The sequence below is a fragment of the Myotis nattereri genome (genome assembly GCF_964212035.1).
Source record: "Myotis nattereri genome assembly, chromosome: 5".
Lineage (NCBI taxonomy): Eukaryota > Metazoa > Chordata > Mammalia > Chiroptera > Vespertilionidae > Myotis > Myotis nattereri.
Genome location: NC_138080.1, coordinates 4,361,967 through 4,385,749, shown reverse-complemented (window position 1 = coordinate 4,385,749; position 23,783 = coordinate 4,361,967). Strand labels below are relative to the sequence as shown.

Genomic DNA, 23,783 nt, shown 5'->3' with positions numbered 1-23,783 from the left:
CATGTGTCCTGAGCAGGAATTGAACCACAACCTCCTGGTTCAGAGGTCGACCCTCGACCACAGAGCCACACCGGCCGGGCAAGTTCAGCTCTTTGTTAATGTGAAGCTTTCTCCTCTCTGTCAGGGGGGCCGTGAGTATACACTGTGTCTAACAACATAGGTCATTAATCATGTTTTGCAAAAAAAAAAGTACCAGTAAAACAACTACAACAGCCTTCCGACTGGAGCCTCAGGTTCTCTGAAACAAATCACCAAACACCTTCAGCCTCTAAATTAGAAAGCCATTTTACCATACATCCTTGTTACGAGAAAACTGTCCAACAAAATTCTTTTCCAGAACCTTTGCCAACATTATATAGATTATGTAAAACTTCAGTGAAACTACTCTCCTTTATGCAAAATAGTTCAAAGCCGTCCTGAGAAGGACAGATGGTGTTTTCGTCGTCTGCACTCAGATGGAGGACACCACAGTCAGCCAAAGGCACCCGGAGCAGCAGCACCGTCACTCCAGGCTGCTGCTGCCAGCGCATCAGGAAACGTGTTCAGCCCTGGCCGTAGCTCAGCTGGTTAGAGCATCATCCTGCTACGCCAAGGTTCCAGGTTCGAGCCCAGTCAGGCACGTACAAGAATCAACCAATCCTATATAATAAAAGCCTAATATGCTAATGATATGCTAAGGCCTCTCCACTGCTCGCTATGAATTGCACTGACCACCAGGAGGCAGACAATCGACTGGTCAACCAGTTGCTATGACGTGCACTGACCACCAGGGGGAAGATGCTCCGACCGGTAGGTTAGCTTGCTGCTGGGGTCCGGCCAATCAGGACTGAGCAAGACAGGCCAAACACACCCTGGAGCCCTCCTGCAGTCCCTCCCTGGCTGGCCAACCTCCTGTGTCCCTCCCTGGCCCCGATTGTGCACCTGCACCCTCTCACAATCCGGGCTGAGGGACTCCCTCCCTGAGTGCCTGAATTCCGTGCACTGGGCCTCTAGTGAATGCATAAATGAGTGGAACAACAAATCGATGTTTCTCTCTCAAATCAATCAATGGAAAAGTGCTCATACTTAAAAAAAAAAAAGTGTTCAGAATTCGAACAGCCACACAGCGTGTTTAGCCGTCCAACGTGTATTTCACAGGCTGCTCAGTGCCTTTTTTCCACAAGAGAGTCAATATTTTGGTAATTGGGTTTCAGAAGGGAGTTTGAAACTACTTTTCACAGAGATGTGTCTGTTGATGGCTTTATATTTTTATTTTTTCAAAGGAGTTATTTTTTTTAATGTTTTTATTGGTTTCAGAATGAGGAAGGGAGAGGGAGAGAGAGATAGAAACATCATTGATGAGAGAATCATTGACTGGCTGCCTCCTGCATGCCCCTACTGCGGACCGAGTCAGCAATCCCAGCATGTGTCCTGACCAGGAATTGTTGATGCTCAACCACTGAGCCACACCAGCTGGACTGTTGGTGGTTTTAAATGCAACACTTTCAGGTTTGTCCTAGAATACTACAAGGCAGCTGATTAACTTTGTGTGAAAGAAAGCACAGGAAAGAATTATATGAAACTTAAACCAGTGAACGTATTTGAGTGGTAGAAGTTTCCCCCCTTAACTTTGTGGAAATGCTATCCGTGGCGTAGATAAAAATCAAGGAGAAATACTAGGTCTGCCTAGCCACTCAGACTGGGGGAGCGAGAGGGGAGGCAGACTCCATCTTCGATTCCTGTCTATCTGGACTCAGAAAGCAGCCCTGGCCCAGCCAGCGTGGCTCAGTAGTTGAGTGTCAATCTGTGAACCAACAGATCACTGGTTCGACTCCTGGGCAGGGCACATGCCTGGTTTCGGGCTCAATCCCTAGTTGGGGCGTGTAGGAGGCGGCAGCCGATTGATGATGTTTCTCATCAATGTTTCTACCTTCCTATTCCTCTCCCTTCCTCTCTAAAAAGCAATTAAAAATAAATAAATAAATAAATAAAGCGGACCGGCAGGAGGTGGCTTCACCTGGGGCCAGTCCCCTTAGGCCAGTGGTTCTCAACCTTCCTAATGCCGTGACCCTTTACTACCGTTCCTCATGTTGTGGTGACCCCCAATTTCATTGTTAAAAATTGAACATAATTAAAGCATAGTGATTAATCACAAAAACAATATGTAATTATATATGTGTTTTTCCGATGGTCTTAGGCGACCCCTGTGAAAGGGTCGTTTGACCCCCAAAGGGGTCGTGACCCACAGGTTGAGAACCGCTGCCTTAGGCCGCGACTGCTGTTTTGGCTCAGGACTGTGACACCAGTTAAGAACTGCTCACTTGGTGAGCCAAACTGGTGCCAGCCCTGTGCTCAGTAGCATGTGGTCTGCCGGGTCCCTAGGAGCAGAGCTCAGGGATAGAAGCAGGATGCAGGGGCTGTGTTCCTCCTCCCCTCCCTGTGGGTGTCTCAGGTCTGGGAAGAACTGACCCTGGACAGCTGGAGGGAAGCAGGAAGCTTGAGAGCAGAGCTGCGTTGGCAGTGGCAATGGGAGTGCCAGGTCCTGCAGAGCCTCCAATACAAGAGAGGACGGGGGCGGGGCAGGGTGGGGGGGACGGGGATGATGAGCACACATGTCCCAGAAGGGCTGGGAAGGGAGTCCCGAGAAGCCTGCAGAGATGTGACAGCAGGTGCCTGCGTGGTGGCGAGAGTCTGCACTCAGCCATGACGTGTGAGGTGGGCGGGCCTGAGGACTGTGCCCCGACACCCAGTGACCAGCTTCACTGCAGCCAAGGCAGGCTTTGTCCGAGCCCTGAGCCCACCGGCAGGTTTGGAGAGCGGGACAGGGCTCCTCGCCTCTCTGACAGGACAGTCTGCACGCAAAGAAGCCACCGTTAGACTAGCCAGGCTCTGGGCTGACTTCGGGGCCGAAGACACTTCTTGGGTTCCAGGGGACATGTTGGTAGAACCCCAGGGACCTCAGGCTTGCCAAGGCGGATGGGGTAGCCCCATGAGGCAGACGTGCCCCCTCAGAGAGATCGTGGCTAAGTGGGAGTGGGAGGGATGAGTTTCAATAGTTGGCCTGTGGCTCCTGACCTGCAGTTCACTAACACAGCTCGCCGCCCTCCATGCGGACCTGGCACACGGCACCTCCGTCGCTTACTGCCCAGCCCCCTGGCAAAGGCATGGCTCCACCCTTGGCCTTCCTGGCTGCCCCATACAAGACGCCGACCAGAAGGCCTTTCTCTCGGTTTTACCTTCCAGGCCCGCGTCATTCTGCGGGTTCACGTCACTGTGATACACACAGTATTAAGCTGTGAGCCCTTTTCCACATCCTGCCGGGTAATCGTTATTTACGTCTTTGGTCTTTGCATGTGGTCTTTCCTGCATAGGAGGTGACAGGCCCCACACACGTCTTTTCCTGCTGGCAGTCCCTCTGATGCATGAAGGGAGAGCTGGGGGCCGTGCAGAGTTCACACCAAGGGCTTGCGTTTTCTTGGTGCCTGAGACAGTCCATATGCAGTCAGACCTTAACCCTGTCTGCTGTGTGAGAAGAGCCTGGAGGTGGTTTTGACCGTGACTCATCTTAGACAAGCTGTTTGACCCCCTCATCACAGTTTTACTAACATGCTTTCCGGATCAAGATTTGTATCATATGACAGTGAAACCAACCCCTCCCGAAATCACTACTGTATTATGTCTCTCCCCGCCCGCAACCCCCCCCCCCCAGTCTTCTGAAATGTAACAAGAAAGTGTATCTGAAGGAAGAGTTTTGATGTAATTAAGTTTGAAAATAACTCCAAGCGGGTCTTTGGACTTAGAGGAGCTCATCTTCGAGAACAATTCAGGAAGCCGCGCTCGCATCTCTCGCGCTGTTGGGACTGAATGTGTGCACTTTGCAAAAAGCACTTGGTTTCTAAATTGAAGACTGTACTTGGGGTCAAATTAGATCGTGTCGGTCAGTGGTCGGCAAACTCATTAGTCAACAGAGCCAGATATCAACGGTACAACGATTGAAATTTCTTTTGAGAGCCACATTTTTTAAACTTAAACTATATAGGTAGGTACATTGTTATTAACTTAATTAGGGTACTCCTAAGGCCTAGGAAGAGCCACACTCAAGGGGCCAAAGAGCCGCATGTGGCTCCCGAGCCGCAGTTTGCCGACCACTGGTGTAGGTGAAAGGGCCCTGTTAATTGGTCCACAAACAGATGTCATTCGTATCATTAGTTTCCAAGAAGCGTCCTGGTGATGCCAAACTGCCAACCCACAGGAAACACGGAGCAGCCTTCGTGCGGCTCATTGGTTAGAAAGAAGGTGCAGGAGGGAGCAGGGTGAGGCCTAGGACTGTTCTTTGGAGAGCCGACCACCCATATCCACCATCGCAGCACATGGATGAAAATGAGAGAGAGAGAGAGAGAGAGAGAGGGAGAAAGAGAAGCCTGTCTGTAGATCCTGTGTGCATTGTTTTACATTTTAAACATTTTATTTTCAATTCAATTCTGTTGATTTTAAGAAACATTTACAGAGCCACTACTGGGATAGTGGGGGTCCTATCACATACCCTTTGTACCTTGCGCCCCTAGACACGCACATACACACACTCCCTTGGGTGGCTGAGGGATTCCAACCAAGGGCGAAGATGGAGGCAGGTGGGGGGGGGGGGGAGGGCAGGGGGCGGGGCGAGGGGGTGAAAGCAAGCACTCTGGGTGCTGGGTGCGCCTCAGGATGTTTTTATCACAGTCCCCCTGAAAGCTTTTTGAAAAACGATTCCTTCCAAATGCTTTAAATTGACATCTAAACATTTTTATTAGAAATTTAGATAGTAGCTAAGGATGTGGTTACGGCATATTGCAAGTATCTATACTTTAAAATAGAGCTATTTTATCACCGCAATGGTGTAAGGACCACCGTGATTGAACTCAACCTTTTAAAACATCAGTAAAAAGCTCCCCCCCAACACTCAGGAACTTCATGCTGTTCCTTTCTCTCTCTCTCAACTCCCGTCTCTGTCCCGCTCTCCTGTCCCGCTCTCCCGTAGCGGCTTACCTCACGCATGGCTTCAAGCTTTAGTCTTTTACGGCACCTCCTCCTGCTTCTCCACATCAGACGCGTGTTCGCTAACCACATGCGTGAAGCAGTATTCTGGATGGACTTAGAAGTACGTAATACACACTTGATCAGAAAAGCGTAATTATGTATTTGAAAGACAGTTATTATATGCCTGTTGGTTGGCACAAATACCAGAGCGATACCCAGAGGGGGCACGGAGCAGGATGTACCGGAAGCCTCCCCGCCGGGAGCCCGCAGCGGAGCCCTGAGACCTGCTGCGCCTCCTGTGCCGCGGGAGGCTCGGCGGGCGCTGCCATTGCCATCGCCATCGCCATCGGTGCGGGTACCTCGGGTTGTGAAATGATACTGAGAATCGTGGTGAGCGTTTATTCCGCGCCGGCAATGTTCCCAGCTCTTTACACGTATCAGTCTGTTCACCCGCACAACGACCCAGCGTCGAGGGTACTGTTATGACCTCCATTGTACAGACGAGGCCCTTGGTTAGAGGAAGACGTTCTCATGTAATATCTCACCGAAGAAACGGGTGTTTTATCCCGCATGCACTCCGCCAGCTGGGGAGCATAATTTTGACATCTTTTCAAGGCTTATTTCACAATTTAATGTTATGCTATTTTTAAAAATTGCAGTGTGTAGCATGGCTTCAGACACACCTGGCACTGTGCACGCATTGCCAACAGTTCGGCATGGATGATGGGCAAACAGTTGTCCTCTACGTTAATATTCTGCCGGTGTCGAAGTTGGAAGCAGTGTTGTCACATTTTTTTCTTACGGAGTAAGTCTGCAGACCCCATTAGAGAAAAGCATGGCTACTGAACAGACACCTCCTGCGCTGGCACTGCAGTACTGCCGTGACATAATCATTGCAACGTTCAGGGAGGTATAAAATAATGGATTGTCAAGTGCTGGATAGCAAAAAACAGTCTCTTAGGATGAAATAATCTTTAAGGCAAGATCAATCTGTGTTCAAAATTAGATGGGAACTACCAAAGCCTTTCCCTGGGGGTGGGAGCAGTGGGGGGGGGGGGGGGGCGGGGAAGAAAGCTTCGTTTTAAGCCTGTGCCGTGAGCTTGACTTAGTCTGGAAGAGAAGACAGGCAGGGCTGCAGCCCCTGTGCGTGAAGTCCATCTTCAGCAGCCCACCCGGAGGTCTGACCAACAGGGCAGCTTTCCTCACCCTCTTTCTTACTTAGGAAGATGCGGGCTTGCTCAGAGAGGTCGAGGAGTTGTACGTAATACTCGGGGGGGAGTGGGGGAATGTCTTCTTGGCGGGCGGGGCGGCAGGAGGATTCGCGTGGGTGGGTCCATTTAATTTAAGGGAGAATTGGGTAAATCTACTGGTAGAAGCTAGCGCAGGTTGGGGCTGGTGTGGCTCAGTGGTTGAGTGTCAACTTATGACCCAGGAGGTTACGGTTGATTCCCGGTCAGGGCACAGGCCCGGGTTGTGGGTTTGATCCCCAGTGGGGGGCGTGCAGGAGGCAGCCGAACCATGATTCTCTCTCATCATTGATGTTTCTCTCTCTCTCCCTCTCCCTTCCTCTCTGAAATCAATAAAAATATATTTTTTAAAGAAGAAAGTAAAGGAGGGAAATAATACCTTTGTTGGGGAGAAGGTTTAAAGGAGAGAACACCGACGTTGCCCCAGGGCCTGTGGAGCACCAGCACCAGCTGGTGGACACGGGTTTGCACTGAGGTCTACACTCCCCTTCCTGCCTTCCTTCCGGAACTTCTGTGGGGCTGAGTCCTGCTGTGGAGTCCTTTCCCTAGAGCCGTGGTTGGCAAACTGCGGCTTGGCCGAGCCACATGCGGCTCTTTGGCCCCTTGAGTGTGGCTCTTCCACAAAATACCACGTGTGGGCGCGCACGTACAGTGCGATTGGAGCTTCGTGGCCCATGCGCAGAAGTTGGTATTTTGTGGAAGAGCCGATATTTTGTGGAAGAGCCACACTCAAGGGGCCAAAGAGCTGCATGTGGCTCGCGAGCCGTGGTTTGCTGAGCCACAGTTTGCAGACCACTGCCTAGAGCAGTGATGGCGAACCTTTTGAGCTCGGCATGTCAGCATTTTGAAAAACGCTAACTTAACTCTGGTGCCCTGTCACATATAGAATTTTTTTGATATTTGCAACCATAGTAAAACAAACACTTATATTTTTGATATTTATTTTATATATTTAAATGCCATTTAACAAAGAAAAATCAACCAAAAAAATGAGTTCGCGTGTCACCTCTGATACGTGTGTCATAGGTTCGCCATCACTGGCCTAGGGGAACCATGTTCTGCTGAGTTGGGCTTCCGTGTTTGCACATAGCGCCAAGGGGGTTGCAGAGACATGGGGTGAACCGTGACAACTGCTTCCTCAAAGGGAACCGGGTGGTGGCTGGGTGGGAGCGGGGAGTGGGGGGCAGGGGTCGCCTGAGCTTCGTTTCGGGTGCCAGAGGCCCTTCCCCAGCAAACTGCTTCCCTGAAGAAGACGCTCTGGGTCCCAGCCAACCGTCCTTATGGCAGCTGGGAACCCCCCACCCCCGCTGTCTCCCTCTCCCCCGACCCTGGCTTTAACAGTGAAACTGAGAAGTCATTTGGGTTTTGGGACCAGGAGGGGCTGGCGATGATTGCGTTCACTCTCCTAATCTAGGGAATGGCAGCACAGGGAAGTCAGAGCCACGCCCGTGTCTCAGGGCTCCTGCTGCAGGGGACGGGACCCCGGCCTCTCCAGCTTCCGCCAGCGGCCTTCCCACACCCCAGGGCAGGGAAGAAACCTGGGGAAGAGGAGGAAACATCATTCCGGCAAACACAGTGCAGGGTCGGCAAAAGGATGGAACCGACAGGTGGCTGTTTGCCTCTTGCAACAGACTTTATTTTCATCAGACAAAATACATGAGGCAGATGAACATGAAGCAGAGTAACCTCCATCTTGTGTAAAAAACTGCTGTTTGAAATTGTAACCCTGCTATTCTGGCTTCTGTAAACCCTTGCTTGCTTAAATAATAAGGACAAATAAGACCACTCCCCACTCCAGAGAGGCTGTAAACTCTGCCCCAGACAGAGTTGTCAGTGTTGGTGCCAGGCCAGGCCTTGAGATACGGTCTCACTGCCCTGTCCCAGCATGCAGGCCTTCTTCCTCAAGAGGTCCGGAAGTCTCATTCCAAATTTGGGAGACAAAGGACTAGAAAAAGTATAAGTAAGGGAGACTTCCACCATATGGGGCCCCAGAATTTGACAGAGACATTCTACTCTGAGCCCGCTAGTGCTAGCGTAATAATAAAAGACTCCAAATTAGTTCGGCTTATTGGTTAAGGCGTCTTCTGATTTACAATATAACAAAAACACCGAGAACCAGAAAATAAGCAGGTGGCAGGTGCTGAGCTTTGTATCATGGCTGCGTGTCCGTCTCTTCTCTGAGTGGACCTGCGCACACGGGCTGCCCCGGGAAAGGCGCTGGGCACATGGAGGGTTTGTGATGCATCCCCCCCAGTGAAATGCCGGCTTGGGAGGTCTGGTGGCCCCACAATATTCCACCGTCCGTGTACACCACTCGTCAACGCCTTTCTCTTATTTTGAGTCAAACGGGGCTTTCCCGTATGATCCGCAACAGTAAGCAGCCGACTTGGTGGTGGGTTCAGGAAGGCTCACACCCCCTCCTGCAGAGCTGAAATCTGCGCCGGCAGAAAGCCACCTGCAGCTGAGCACGCGGAACACCCCTCCTCGGGGTTCCCGTATTTGCAGGGCCAACTCCCGGCGGCTCAGGTGTGGGTTTGGTGTCATTGCCTCCGTCACAGACATACTGGAGGCCCACCGTCATGAATACGGTTGGAATCTACAACAGAAACTCCTGGTGAGAGGTCCAAGGCCTTTGCCATCCTCCATAAGCCAGCGAATGGCTGCGCCCAGCCCCCTGGCCTCCGCACCTGGGTCTGAAGCCACTGCATCGCCCAGGGGTCCTCCGGAACCCGCCCCCGACGTCCTGCCTCAGAGAGGCTGCTGGCCGGGAGAGGCCGTCTGTCCACCACCCTCTCCTCACAGCGGATCAGACACGAGCACCAAGGTGGTGGGCACCATGGAGGCAGCGAGCTCCAACGCCTTTCCAGGGATTCCAAGGCGGTGGCCTGTGAACCAGCCGTGAAGGGAGCGCCCGCCTTCTCCCAGGACCCGGAGCGCCATGACGGAGAATGTCAGGGTGTCTGTGAAACCTTCGCGACCTGAGCTTGTCTTTTCTGGTCGCGGCGGGGGACGAAGTGGTGCCATTGCAGCGATCCCTCAGGAATGGAGGCGAAGCTGTGTGGCCCTGAAGACAGCGCGGACCCTGTGGCCGAGGCGTGCGGGCTCCGGGTGGCTCTGTGGGGCCCGCATCACGTCTCCCCAGGTGCCTCTGGCGGAGGGGGAGGGGGTGGGGGGTGAGGGGCGGGGGCTGTGACTGCCGCTGCGCCCCCAGGCTGTTTCTCCACCCACCGGGCCGTGGCATGAATACTGTTGTGGTAGCAGCTTTGATGGGCAGCGGCCAGCGGGGCTCTGCAGTGACCAGGCGGCTGTGTGACTCAGGACATTGGGGAGGGGGGGCGGGGGGAGGCTGTGGCTTGGGGAGCAGCCGAAGCTTTGCCTGGTTCTGGTGGGCGCTTCTCGTGACAGCGCCCAAACAGCCGGGGGCGGGCGGGGGGTGGGGGGGGGCTCCCCGAGGGAACCGCCAGCAGCCAGCACTGCTCCCCAGTCCGGCGAATGGGTCCTCGGGCTCCAGACCACTGGGCCCCGTTGACGTCTGTCACCCCGTGGGACACCCCAAGCCAGAATCGCTACGGAGTGCCCCAAAATCTTACCGCAGAAACGGGGGTGGGGGGTGGGGGTGGATCAGCGTTGATGTTTTAAGCCACCAAGTTCAGGGTGACTAGTGACACAGCAAAGGGTAAACCGGCTTCTTTCGGAGCCGCCCCTGCGGGCCGCGGGCCACCGTCATGGACAGAGAGGCGCCGGGGCCTGGAAGGAGCGCTAAGGTGTTTGTCGTTGTGTTTTGGTTTTGCTTCCATCAAATAAACTGAATTTCAAGCCAACCTTGGAAGCTGGTACAACAAGGCTTTGGAGGTGCGCTTTGCCGTTAATACGCCCAGAAGAGTGCGCTCCGGGGAGCCCTCTGTTGCCGGCATCGCCCGCCCTCGGGGAGAGCGGGGTGGGGGGGACCCCACTGGTTGCCGGGGTGGATCTGAAGGTTACTTGCAAACACCAGCGCGGCACCCCCGGGAGGCCGGGCCGGGTCCTCTCCTCCGGCGCCCCCGCCCGCGAAGCCCGACGTCCCCAGGAGCTCGGGAGAGGACCGCGGCGAGGCGGGCGGGAGGCGCAGCCGCTGGGAGCGCGGGGCGGCATCGCACCAGCTCGCGGGTCTGTCCCGCGCGGCCGGAGGAGGCCGGAGGGGGAGCCCCGCGCCCCGCCCGCCCGCCCGCCCGCGGCACCTGGCGGAGCGCACGGCGCCGCCCGCCCGCAGGATGGAGTGGGAGCTCAACTTCCTGCTCTACCTGGCGCTCTTCTTCTTTCTGCTCTTCCTGCTCTTCCTCCTGCTCTTCCTGCTCATCCAGCAGCTCATGAGCTCGGCGGCCAGCACGGCCGGGGCGCTGCAGCCCGGGCGCCCCTCGCTGCGCGAGCCTTGGGGCGTCCCCCGCGAGCAGGAGATGTGACCGGGCTGGGGCGCCGCCGGTCTCCCGGGCTCTGCGCTCGGCCGCCGGGTCCGGGGCCTGCGCCTGCCGCGCGGGCAGGTCTGTTCCAGCGCCGGGCGGGGGCGGGGGGGGGGGGAGGGGGCGGGGGGCGGGGGGTGGGCGGCTCCGCTCCCGGGGAGGCGCAGGCTCCGGCCGCTGGGTGCGGGCAGCAGGTGCGCGGTCCGGGCGGGCGTGGGGTCCGGGCGGGCGCTGTGCTGAGGGGTGGACCGAGCATCTCCGTTTGGCGGGGCGAGGAGCGATGCCTTTGGAGCCGAGATGGCTTTGGGCGCCTGCCAGCTCCTCCTCCAGGTCCAACGGGAAGGAAGCTTGTGCCCAAGGGGCGGGGAAGAGCCAGAGTTCAGTGCAGCCACTTCCAAAGGAAGTCAAACGTCCATCTAGTATCCAGGCTAGAAGGAATGTGGTTCGGGGCGGGAGGCAGGGGAAGCATCTCCAGCGCTGCTTTCCCGTCCCTGCGCTCGTGCGGGAGAGGGGCGTCGGTGGCCGGTTTCTATGGGGACCCTGTCCTCCCCTTGGTCCCTACTCCTGCTCCAGCCGCCAGCCCATTGGCGCCTGGGTGCCGGTGGGTTAGAGTCTGGAGGCCGAGCACAGTGAGCACAGGGTGCGGAGGAGGCTGGCGCACTGCGGGGCCACAGGCCCAGGGCAGCCGGGCTGTCCCCCCAGGGAGGACCGAGCATTGGGGAGGTTGGGGGAGGAGTGGCTGCCCTCCAGTGCGCCTGGGCGCCCTCCGAGCATTAATTTGGGAAATGACCACCTCCTCTTACAGAGGCCTTTTCCTCGCGTTCTGTGGTCTCGCTCCAGAGCCAAGCTGCTGCCTGGGCAGGTGCGCCCAGGACCAAGCCTCAGTTACAGCTGGTGACCCGGGAACCTGCACCGAAGGGTGGGAACCACCCGTTTTCCTCCAATGGTAAGCGGGGCCAGGGCGGGGGCGGGGGGGGGGTGCGGGGGTGGAAGCACACTGGTTTCCCTGTGTCCCTTTGTTGTCGCCACACTTAGGAAGACCAGGGTCTAAAGAAATGAGAGGTCAGGGTGGAGGAGAGAGGTCAGGATGAAGGAGAGAGGTCAGGGTGGAGGTGAGAGGTCAGGATGGAGGAGAGAGGTCAGGGTGGAGGTGAGAGGTCAGGGTGGAGGAGAGAGGTCTGGGTGGAGTGAGAGTTTAGGCCTGTCTCTCGGCTGGTGCTGCTGATGCAGTTTCCTAGGCAGGGACTGGTTGCCTTTCTGTCTGTGCCCAGCGCCACGCTAGACCCCCTGTAATCTAATTCATTAACTAGCAGTGCCCACCTACCCGCCCTCGCCGGGAGCCGGCGCGCTCTGGGAGGCCGGTTCCTGGCTTTGCTCTCAGAGCTGGGCGCGGGTACCTGTCTTGCTTTTGAAACTCTGGCTCCTGCGTAGGAGCCGCCTTTTCCTAGTATTTATTCAATCATTGTTTTTCCAAAACCCAACGTAGACTGGTTAGAACTACTCTGCAGCTCACACTTTGCTACCTGTGTGCGCTCTCCATGGAAAGCTCTGACCCCCAGGAGGGTCTCGCTCCAGGCTGCACCGTGGCGGCTCCGCCCTGGCCACGCCCTGGCTCAGTCTTTCACTCACTCACTTGCCTCAGCTTCCAGCCGTGGGCAAACTACGGCCCGCGGGCTGGATCCAGCCCGTTTGAAATGAATAAAACTAAACAAACAAAAAAAGACCCTTTTATGTAATGATGTTTACTTTGAATTTATATTAGTTCACAAACACTCCATCCATGCTTTTGTTCCGGCCCTCCGGTCCAGTTCAAGAAGCATTGTGGCCCTCGAGTCAAAAAGTGTGCCCACCCCTGGCTTAGACTAACTAAGCCAAGACCCTGGCGCAGAGGCGTGTAGGCGGAGGGTGAGAGAGGTCACGGCCACAGCGTGTGCACAATGCATAAGGGAGCGGCCCCACGGCGTCCCACGTGAGCGCTGCGCCTGTATGAAGACGGTGTACATACGAGCTCGGACCGAGACCTCCGCAGAGTCAGGCACGTTTCCCATAGCTGCTCATTATATCGTGTACCCCAATCATGGAGACCCCTATGCTCTATTTCCAATAAAAGGTTTTCGGCAATGGTAGAAGCTGCGTTGAATTTCCTGCCTTATCAGGAAATGGGCCATAATTCGTAATGCTAGTATTTGCTTTCAAGTGTTCTCCTGTCATGACTGTTTCTGGTTCCAGCTGCTTGAAATGACTCCACCTCTTACCAGGGTGCCCTTGCGTGCTCACCGATCACCAGATTTGCGAGTGCGGCGAACTGCAGTTCTCCGTGAAAGACCCCCCTCCGCGCTGACACCACTTGCACACCTGCAGGATCTACACTGTCCGGGGGAGTGGGGTCCGGTCGGGACTGCAGATGTGGGGCCGCTGCAGGCGCAGGACTGACGCCGTCGGTCGGAGCGGTCGGAGCGAGTCACCGGAGCGCCGCTGGCTTTCCCGGGCGCAGTGCCGGGGTCTGTGCTTGCTTCCCTCCCAGGTGGGCGCCTGCACGTAGGTGAGGGGGACTCCGCAGCCTGGCTTTCATGTTTCCAGCTTTGTCTGCACACATGCAATCATTACATGGTTTAAATGGCCACATTTTCAACCTCGTGAACGTTGGGACCGTTTCGGACCGTGGGAAAGGCTGGTTTTCCTGCCTCGTGCCGGCAGCGAGGGGCGGTTGAACTGTGGTGCTCCGTGTGCCGGGAGGTATCTGCTGGGCTTTGTTTCCAATGTGCACAGCTCCCCGAGGCGCTTCCTGAAGCTCAATCCTCAGTTAAAACTCGGGGATCGCGGGAATCACCGCCAGGCGTGTGTGTCGCACACCAGGGGGAAAAGTCGAGGTGCAGACTTGGCGTTGGTTTGCTTGTTCGTTGGAGTCAGTGAAATGAATTCTCAGTTCTCCATTTCTTACATTGTTTACACAAAGTGAATGAGGTTATACAGGAAACGGGGGTCCATGAATGGTCTGAGTGGGGAGCATGTTACAGGCCGGCGCTGGGGTGAGCGCCGGGCAGACCTGAGTGTGAGAGTCGCCAGGACGCAACAGGCACCGGGACAAGCTTCCTGCGGGCCTGAGCCACACGCGGCCTGCCGCCCTCAGCCGCAGCTACCTGACGTAACCACCCGAGTGTCTCCTCCGCTGGGGCTGTGGGCGCCGGTGGGTTCGCGTTCAATGTGCTGCGCTCCGGCTGTGTTGCCAGGGCCCTGGAGTCGCCTGCACGCACTGGCCGTGCAGGTCTTCAGGGAGGCGCCTTCGACTTGCAGGTGGAGGGCTCGCTTTCCTCCTGGCGCCAACGTGGATTGCTCTCCTGGAGGCCCTGGACTGAGCAGGGGTTCCGTCTCTCCTCTGGAAACGAGGAGTGGGGGAGCCATGCGGTGTCGCTTCAGCTCACAGACGTCAGGTCAAGGCGGCCCCTGGGGCTCCCTGTTTTTCCTTTGGGCCCCGGGAGAAGACAGAGGAAGCCCACATTCACGGACACGGACACGGACACGGACACGGACACGCCGCTTTGCGTGGGCTCCCTTGTCAAGCTTCCTCGGCCGCCCAGCAGCCGTAGCTTCCATCTCCCGGGCCAGACCATGCCCGTGGCGTCTGCAAAGCTGCCTGAGAAATGGAGGTTTTGTAGCTGGACACAGAACTGCCTTCTATAAAAACCTGAGTCTTCTTTTTTATTTATTTTTATTTTTTAAAGATTTTTTAAAATTGATTTTCAGAGAGAGGAAGGGAGAGGGAGAGCGCGCGAGAGAAGCAGCAGAGTGAGAGCAGAGCGGATTGGCTGCTCCTGCACGCCCCCCACCGGGGATGGCACCAGCAACCCTTCTGTGATGGGTGATGGGAGTGGTGCCCAACCACTGAGCCACACTGGCCAGAGCCTTGATAAGGAAGGTGATGGTGGATCAGGGGTGCACAGCTCGCAGTCTGTGCCTGGCCACGGAACGCCCTCGCCTGCTCTCCAGCATCGCCAGGGCTCCCAGCCCGCGCACTGCCCACCCAGGGCTTCTGGGGGCGGCCTGGGGACCCACGGATGTGGGCATCGCCTCCTCATAGAGCCTGGGGTGGAGAGGCCTCCTCCCCTCCGCCCCCCCCCCCCCCCCCGCCCTGGACCACTCCCCCATCCCCTTCACTTACCTCTGCTCCAGTTTTCCCAACAGATTTGGGGAGGAGTCTGGCCGGTGTAGCCGACCCCCATACAAGGACCCTCCCTTCACCACAGGGGAGGGTGTTCTATGTAAAAAAAGCTACTTTACCCCCGTCTGTGGCCCTTCGCCAATCGGGGCTATTCTGGGAGGAAAGTGGCTGCTCAGAGCTGCTTCCACACGCAGCCCACACCCTGGCTGCGCGAAGGGAGAAGAATCCCTTCCCACCCCCAGCGCGGCCGGGGCTTTCTGTGCGGACAGGAACGTCCTGTCCACCTCCCAGCGGGCAGCACGGGCCCCTGTGTGACCGGGGAAGGGAGTTTTAACTTCATCCCATTTCTCAGTAAAATGTATTTAATTTCCAAATGATTTAAACAGCCACGTGTGGCTCGTGGCTATCGCATCCGCCAACACGGTCGTGCACGTCTCCGTCTTTCTCATGTGGAACTAGCGGGGGGGTGGGGGGTGACCGAGTCACAGGCTTGGTGTCCCGTGGTCTCACTGCTCCTGGAGGCTGGCCCCTGACCTTGTCTCCAGAGGGAAAGGAGGAAACGGAGCTGATTCCAGATGCTGACAGGTTAGCCTGCAGCTGTGCACCTGGCAGCTGTGCACCTGGCAGCTGTGCACCTGGCAGCTGTGCACCTGGCAGCTGTGCACCTCGCAGGTGCGCACAGTGGTCTCCTGGGGGCGGTCCCGTGACTGGCGTCGGTGATGCTGACGGGGAGACCTGTGTCCTGGGTCCGGGTGTCACCCCCGGGGAGCACCTGCCCGCCAGGCCAGCGGCAGGCAGCCCAGGCCGTTCTGTTCTGCTCTGCAGTCCTTCTCTGTCCCTTTGTTTTGTGATGTTGTGGCTGCGACATGATTATTCCGTGAATGCTTTTCAAAATACTCAGTGGTTTATGTTTTTTAAAAGGCCGTGAAATAAAGACATAATTATGTTTAACTCAGTTTTTTGTGTGAATTATTATTAGCCATATTTTTAGGGAGTTAATTAGGATGAGATTAATGGATAGAAGGAAATGTTTATTTTTATATCAGATTTCCTTTTTTAAAAATCCTCACTTGAAGATGTGTGGTTTTTTTTAATTGATTTGAGAAAGAGAGAGAGAGAGAGAGAGAGAGAGAGACAGAGAGAGAGAGAGAGGAACATAAGTGTGAAAGAGAAACTTGGATCGGTTGCCTTCTGCACACACCCCAACTGGGGAATTGAACCTGCAACCTTTTGGTGTACGGGATGATGCTCCAACCAACTGAGCCACCAGGCCAGGAGATCAGAGTTCCTCTTTTAAAAAAATATATAAAATATATTTGTATTGATTTTAGAAAGAGAGGAAGGGGGGGGCGGAGAGAGAGAAACATCAATGTGTGAGTGGAACATTAATCAGCTACATCCTGCATGCCCACCCCCTACCAGGGATTGAGCCTACAACCGGGGCACGTGCCCTGACTAGGAGTCGAACTGACAACCTTTTGATGCACAAGATGATTCCCAACCAACTGAGCCACACTGGCCAGGGCAGACTTCCTTTTTAATGGACATGTCTCTATGCGGATTAAAGTCTCTTTAGAAAATACCAAATGATTCATTGTATTCAGAGTTTGGGTAAAACATGAGGGCAGTAATGGCAGTGGGCTCATTCTTGTAACAAGTGTCTGTTGTTTGTCTACACTGGGCGCTGCTTGATATTGCTTCTCCACGCATGCCCTGTTTGGGTTCTTGCTGTGTCCTAGCCTCCATTCCTTTATGAGCTCTATGCTCTGCCATGACTTTCTCCTAGTTTGAAATGAACCTGTCCATTTTCTTACCTTTGTCCTACTGTGTTGGGTGCTGTGGAAACAGTGGGAATAAGGCAGGTAAGGCCCCTACTGTACTGAGTGTAGGTCGTTACCATTTCCCCTCCTGTGGGGTCGCACTACCTTAGTTAACCCCTGGCTGTCTGTGGGTCCTATCACCTGACACTTCCGGAATGTTTGCATTGAATTAGGAAACGGGTTACTTTTTCTTCTTCAACCCTCAGCCCGCCAGCGTGGCTTAGTGGTTGAGCGTCAACCTATGAACCAGGAGGTCCCCTTTCAATTCCCAGTCAGAGCACATGCCAGGGTTGCAAGCTCGATCCCCAGTGTGGGGGGTTCCCAGTGGAGGATGTGCAGGAGGCAGCGATCAATGATTCTCTCTCATCACTGATGTTTCTATATCTCTCCCTCTCCGTTCCTCTCTGGAATCAATAACAATATTTTTTAAAATGGTGCTCTAAAACGGGACACAATAGCTAACACAGAAAAGCGCATGTTTGGGGGCATTTAAGTTCTGCGTGCAGCTAGGTGTGTCGTGTGCCACACACAGCAGCATGTGTTTGCTGTGCAGTTTGGGACGGGGTGGATGAAATGCTGCATCTCTGGGCTCCTTGCCTTTGGGCTTTCACTAAGGGCTGGCAGAAGTGAGCGTGTATTACAGGACTGCGCTAGGGTTAAGGGGACCCTACAAAGGCTGGCGAACACCCCCACACCTCCCCAAGGCACACAGCAGTGGGAGCCGGAGCTGCCACCTCCCAGGTCTGCAGGGGTGACGGGAGTGTGGTTATAGGACCAGGAGAGGGACAGCCACCTGCAGTGACTCCGCAGGGAAAGGGAAGGAACACTCAGATGGCACCATCTTCTCAGCCCTGCATTTCTTACCAGTGCCCCCGCCACCCCAGTGGCCAATCCAGCCAGAAGCCGGAGGACCAGGGAGCTCATTGGTGCCCTTTGGGGGCACAAGGCGGGGTCCCCAAGGGTAAAGAATAGATCTGGTCCGGCTGGTGCTGCTCAGCGGATGAGCATTCACCCAGGTACCAAGAAGTCGCTGGTTTGATTCCTGGTCAGGGCACATGCCCAGGTTGCAGGCTCGATCCCCAGTGGGAGGATGTGCAGGAGGCAGAAATTTATGACTTCCTCTCTCATTGATGTTTCTATCTTTCTATCCCTCTCCCTTCCTCTCTCTCTTTTAAAAATATATATATATATATATATATATATATATATATATATATATAAAATAAATAGGTCTGAAGGGTCAAATGGGCCATAACCCAGCACACAGATCTACCTCAGGATTTACATGGCTGCACGCACTGCATTGTACCTGGTGCCACAATTTACATCACAAACCCACACAGATGCACGTTTAGATTGTTCCCAATTTTTCTTTAGTACAAGTGAGCAGAGTAACTCCGGAGGCCCTCCGCTAAGTGGCATATTCCGTAATTGTTCCCTTAGGGCCGTGGTTGGCAAACTGCGGCTCGCGAGCCACATGCGGCTCTTTGGCCCCTCGAGTGTGACTCTTCCTAAGCCTCAGGAGTACCCTAATTAAGTTAATAACAATGTACCTACCTATGTAGTTTAAGTTTAACAAATTTGGCTCTCAAAACAAATTTCAATCATTGTACTGTTGATATTTGGCTCTGTTGACTAATGAGTTTGCCGACCACTGCCTTAGGGTCAATTCCAGGAAATAGAATTGTTGGGCTAAAGTATGCACATACTCTCTATTTCTGTGATTGTTAGATTTATGTACAGAAATCTTATACCTGTTGATGCTCTACCCTACAGGGCATGACTGTGTCAATTTCCTTATAGCTTTGCAAAGAGCTTTTGTTAGTCTTTTGTATCTTTTCCAATCTCATAGATGAAAACAAACTCTATTTGTAGCTTATTGATGAGATTGAACGTCTTTTTGACAGTTTTTACCTAGTTCGTATTCTTAGCATTGGGATCCAAACAAACAAACAAAAATGAATAAAAATGGTTACAATTGCCTTATGGGATGGTGTCAGCTCCTTAGCAAAAATGATACCAAGCAAAATAGAGATTTTCAGTGGATATTTTGTCCCTCGGTCACGGCACAGATAATCATGGCACAGATCGCCCTTCAGGGCCAGGTAGGGCCGTGGAGATCAGACCAGGTGCGCGTGGGCCTGCTTGCCCGGGGTGCGCCTGGGGAAGCAGAACTGGACCCGCACTCCAGGGGACAAAGCATAACTTGGATTCTTCTTTCGCACGAGAGCTCTTTAGAATGTCTCCCTGCTGGGTCACACACAGGAAGAGCCTGAGAGGATGGCACACCCTGCCGCCCCGTCTGCTCTCCTGGACGCCCTCCAGTTGGATCATGTTCCGCCACGGCTGTGGGCGTGGGCGTGGGCATGGGCATGGGCAGCAGTGCTCCCACCCTTCCGGTAGGCATGTGGATTTGAACAGGAGGGCAACTTGGCAGTTTCTATGAAGTTAAACTCACAGAAGTGGTGAGTCTGTCTTTCCCTGTCTCTTGCAGAGAAACGCCCAGACCTGCAGGAGGTGCCCTGTGCATCGGGCCCCCCGCTGGAGCTTCAGGACGCTGTACCCCGTGGACCTGAGCGAGGGGCGGCCTCCAGGACACGGCGGGTGAGAGAGCGAAGGCAGAGACGCCGAGTTAGAGGCTAGTCATGCGGTTAAGGTCAACCGGGGATGAGCAGAAGCAGGCTGTGAGCAGACGCTACTTCAGGCCGCCTGATGTCTGGCTGGGGACAGGACCGGTTCCAGGTTCCCCGCTGCCAATTCTGCCAGCGTGCTGGCGCGGCTGGTACACTTGCTAACCTGCGGGCACAGACGCCAGCCAGGAAAGGTCGGAGTGAAGGACCCGGAAACCACCGACCCACCTGTAGAGTATTCCCTGCACCCGGCAAAATGCACAGTCTGGTTGAATGGTCTTCCGATGGCTTCATGCTCCCAAATATGTTCATGTTTGTGTCCCAATAAAACTTTATTCATATAACAAGGCAAACTGTGTTTTTCAATGTAGGATCTTGATGTGCAGTGATGCACTGACATCAAGCTCCCTTTCGGTTCCAGACGCCTCTCCTCACCCACCCGCTCTGCCGGCCTTTGGAAATAAGGGCTGAGGGTGAATTCCTTCCAGGTCATGCACATGGCGTCTCCAGTTTACCGCAGCCTTGGCCCCCGCCCCGGGAGGTCCACGGGGGGTTGGGGGAGGGTAAGGGGGTACCCACCTTTGCCCCCCATTTGGGGAAACACATTCCCAGCCTGACCTAAACTTTTTGTTCGGCAGGTGAGCCCTGTGGCCACCAGGGGGCAGCATCGGGATTGTAAAAAAACTCCACAAATAATCTCGGCGTGACCGAGGAGCCCCACCCCCCGCAGGTGCTTGGAATTTCTGGGTGAAGATGCCTGTCAGGATGGCAGTTACGCTTCTGTGAAAACACATCTCAGCTATTTCAGGACCAAAGAGTGCAGAATAGGAAGATGGCATTTTGAAGGTTTTCTGGCGGTAACGCCACACCCGCCCGCGCTTTAACACAAACATTTCAGACCCAGAGTTCTTACAGTCTGTTCTGAGGGTTCACACAGATGCTTAGAGTAGCATTTCCTACCTCCCACACTTGCTCCCGGGCCGGGGGAAGAGATAAACGTGCCCCAGGCCCGGCGGGCTCGCCCCGGACGCCCGCGGGCCACCTCAGGTCCTGGAGGTCTCAGGAGGACCCAGGCCTGTGAAGTGTGTGGCTCTGCTTTGTGTTACACACCAGGTGTGGGGGTTTTCATCACAGAGTGTCGGTAAGGAGCGTGGGCGTGGCTGGGAGCGTGACCTTGTCCCCCGGTCAATGGGAGCCCACTCTGGGGTTGCTGGGAGGCCGGGTGGACTAGCCAGGCCGGTGGCCTCCGTGTGGAAGCTCGGCAAGCACGTCCCCCCGGGCGTCCCTTGGGTTTGCTGCTTAGGTTCTTTCCTCCTGTGTCTGCAGGGAGGCCGGGGACCCACCGTGGCTGGGAGTTGCTGTCCCTGGGGCCGCACCACAGGCTGCAGGGCGCTGGCACCCTCCGGAGCTGGGCGCAGCTGTGGGGAGCAGTGCCCACTTTCTGGGATCCACCTGCGCCCGGCATGTTCGGGGGAGGCAGCTGGGCGCAGACAGGTCCTGGGCTCGGGGCCAGGTGACCGGCTTGTTGGTGTGTGATCTTCAGCCACACGGAGCCCCACTTCCCTCATCTTTTAAAAACGGGAATAACGATCTCTCTCTCGTAATTGATTCAAAAGTGAAAAGAGGTCACATGCAGTGGGTTCTCAGGGCAGTGAAACGACTCCGTGTGATGCTCTAATGGGGGCACCCGTCGTGATACACGTGCCCAGACGCAAAGGATGCGCACCTCCGCGAGTGAACCCAAAGGCAAGCTCTGGGCTCAGGCTGAAGCGATGTGACAGCGGGTCCATCGGTGACAGCGAACGTGCCGTGAGGCGGGGATGTTGGTCCTGGGGGCTCCGGGTGAGGGCGGGCAGGAGGTGTGGGCTAACTGCTCTACACAGCAGTCTGTGAGCAAGGAGGCTTTCTGCAGGCCAGGCATGTGTTCCATGTTCTGTGTGGGCAGAACGTGGCCCAGCATCAGCCACATCCTGCTCGGAGATGATACAGTGCATTTCAGGCGTCCCTGTGTGGTGAGTACCTGGTGTGGTGCAAAGAACCATGACCCCATGTCAGAAATTCTCCCAGCACTATTATTATTATTATTATTATTATTATTATTATTATTATTATTAGAGGCCTGGTGCACAGATTTGTGCACTGGTGGGGTCCCTTGGCCTGGCCTGCGGAGATCGGGCCGAAACCGGCTCTCTGACTTCTCCTGAGGGGTCCCAGATTGCGAGAGGGCACAGGCCAGACTGAGGGACCCCACTGTTGCATGATTGGGGCCAGGGAGGGTCTGCAAGAAGGCTCCAGGGCGTGTCTGGCCCATCTCACCCAGTCCCAATTGGCTGGACCCTAGCAGCAAGCTAACCTACTGGTCAGAGTGTCTGCCACCTGGTCAGTGCACTTCATAGCAACTGGGCAACGGTCAAATGAACAGTTGGACATTTAGCATATTAGGCTTTTATTATATAGGATTATTATTATTATTAATTGATTTCAGAGAGGATGGGAGAGGGAGAGAAAGATAGAAACATCAATGATGAGAGAGAATCATTGATCTGCTGCCTTCTGCACACTCCCCACTGGGAAGTGAGCCCACAACCCAGGCATGTGCCCTGATGGGGAATTAAACCGTGGCCTCCTGGTTCATAGGTCGACACTCAATGACTGAGCTACTGCGGCAGGGCTTCCAGCACTATTGTTAATAGGGTATTCTTGTTGCCTAGTAGTGACAATCATGCTAATAACATCCACCACAGCGAACGCCTGCTAAACAGTAGTGTGCCTGCATTTCTCTCCATGTTTCACATGGACCAATTCAGTAACCCTAGGAAGGAAGACTGTTACTAACCCCATTGACAGATGGACTGAAACACAAACAGGTTAACTGCAATGTCACACGGCTGGAGAGGGGGAGCGGGACCTGAGAGACACAGCCCTGACCCCAGAGCCCATCTCAACCGCGCCTCGCTGTCTGACGGCCTCCTCGCTGAGTCACTCCGCAAACACACAGGGACAGTTAGTTATTGTTCCAGGCAGCGGCCTGCTTCCCCTCCTCAGAGTTCAGTCTAGTTGCCAGACAGACGTGTAAACAGATAAGAACAACCTTGGACGGAGGTGACAGGTACAGCCTCGCACCCAAGTCGCAGTCCTGTCTCCGGATCATGTCCCCCCAGGAGAGAAAGGGGCCCCTTGAATGAATGGACAGATGAGCAGCCTCTCCAGCACTGAGGACCTAGCTGCTGGCCTGGCTTCTCAGACACAGGTAACCCGACCAGCCTAGTGTGACACCGACTCAGAGATGAGAAGGTTGTAGTAGTCACTGGGCCCATCATTTTTCCACCTGAATTATCATCTCTGTCTGGGAAAAGAATGATAATAAAAATACTATATGTCGCCCTAACCGGTTTGGCTCAGTGGATAGGGCGTCGGCCTGCGGATTGAAGGGTCCCAGGTTCGATTCCGGCCAAGGGCATGTACCTTGGTTGCGGGCACATCCCCAGTAGGGGGTGTGCAGGAGGCAGCTGATCCGCGTTTGCTCTCTCCCTCTCCCTCTCACTCCTTCTCTCTCTAAAAGTCAATACAAAGATTTAAAAACCCACACAAAACGGATGAGCCCTGAGGCAGGCAATCAGCTTGTTTTAAAGGGTAGAAGGCCTCCTGCCCTGAAGTGCGCATGCTCCCTGAGGAGCCTGTGTCCCAGGCTCAGGCCGCCAGCCGTGACCTGGGCCTGCTGCAGCCGGAGGAAGTTAGAAAGACCATCTCCGAGTCAACCGCTCCCGGGGCCGCCTCCCATGCTGAGTGCTGTGTCCTGAGTGCACAGCCCCCTCCCATGCTGAGTGCTGGGTCCTGGGTGCACAGCCCACTCCCATGCTGAGTGCTGGGTCCTGAGTGCACAGCCCCCTCCATGCTGAGTGCTGTGTCCTGAGTGCACAGCCCCCTCCCATGCTGAGTGCTGTGTCCTGGGTGCACAGCCCCCTCCCATGCTGAGTGCTGGGTCCTGGGTGCACAGCCCCCTCCCATGCTGAGTGCTGGGTCCTGGGTGCACAGCCCTCTCCCATGCTGAGTGCCGTGTCCTGGGTGCACAGCCCTCTCCCATGCTGAGTGCTGTGTCCTGAGTGCACAGCCCCCTCCCATGCTGAGTGCTGGGTCCTGGGTGCACAGCCCCCTCCCATGCTGAGTGCTGGGTCCTGAGTTTGGGGGAAATGTGAAAGGCAGGGCCTCCGGGAAAGCCCCACTGAGCGCTTGTGCACTCTCCTTCCCACTGGCGCCCAGAGGGGAGTGCGGTCTCCAGAAAAAGCCTTGTTCCCGGACGCCCCGCCCCCGTCAGCAGTGCCCTGGCTTCCAACCAGCAGGCCACTTAGGGGACCTGCACCGGAGCACTGGGCCCTTCTCCTTCGCAGCTGCAGGAGGAAAGGCGCTCCCTGGGTTAGTGTGCCAGCTGGGCGGCCGCAGCCAGGGCTGGGAGTGGAAGGAACTTCTATGTACCTCGCCTGGGAGCTGGAACC

At 55.3% G+C, this 23,783-nt stretch overlaps 1 protein-coding gene across 1 annotated transcript; it reads left to right on the top strand.

Annotated features, from left to right (window-relative positions):
- Nucleotides 1–10,401: 10,401 nt before the first annotated feature.
- On the top strand, nt 10,402–19,633 carry SMIM43 (small integral membrane protein 43). Its single transcript, XM_081093060.1, has 3 exons — nt 10,402–10,762; nt 11,487–11,627; nt 19,155–19,633. Exon 1 carries the CDS (start codon nt 10,496–10,498, stop codon nt 10,682–10,684), a length of 189 nt encoding a protein of 62 aa, XP_080949186.1. The 5' UTR covers nt 10,402–10,495; the 3' UTR covers nt 10,685–10,762; nt 11,487–11,627; nt 19,155–19,633.
- The last annotated feature ends 4,150 nt before the right edge of the window (nt 19,634–23,783 follow it).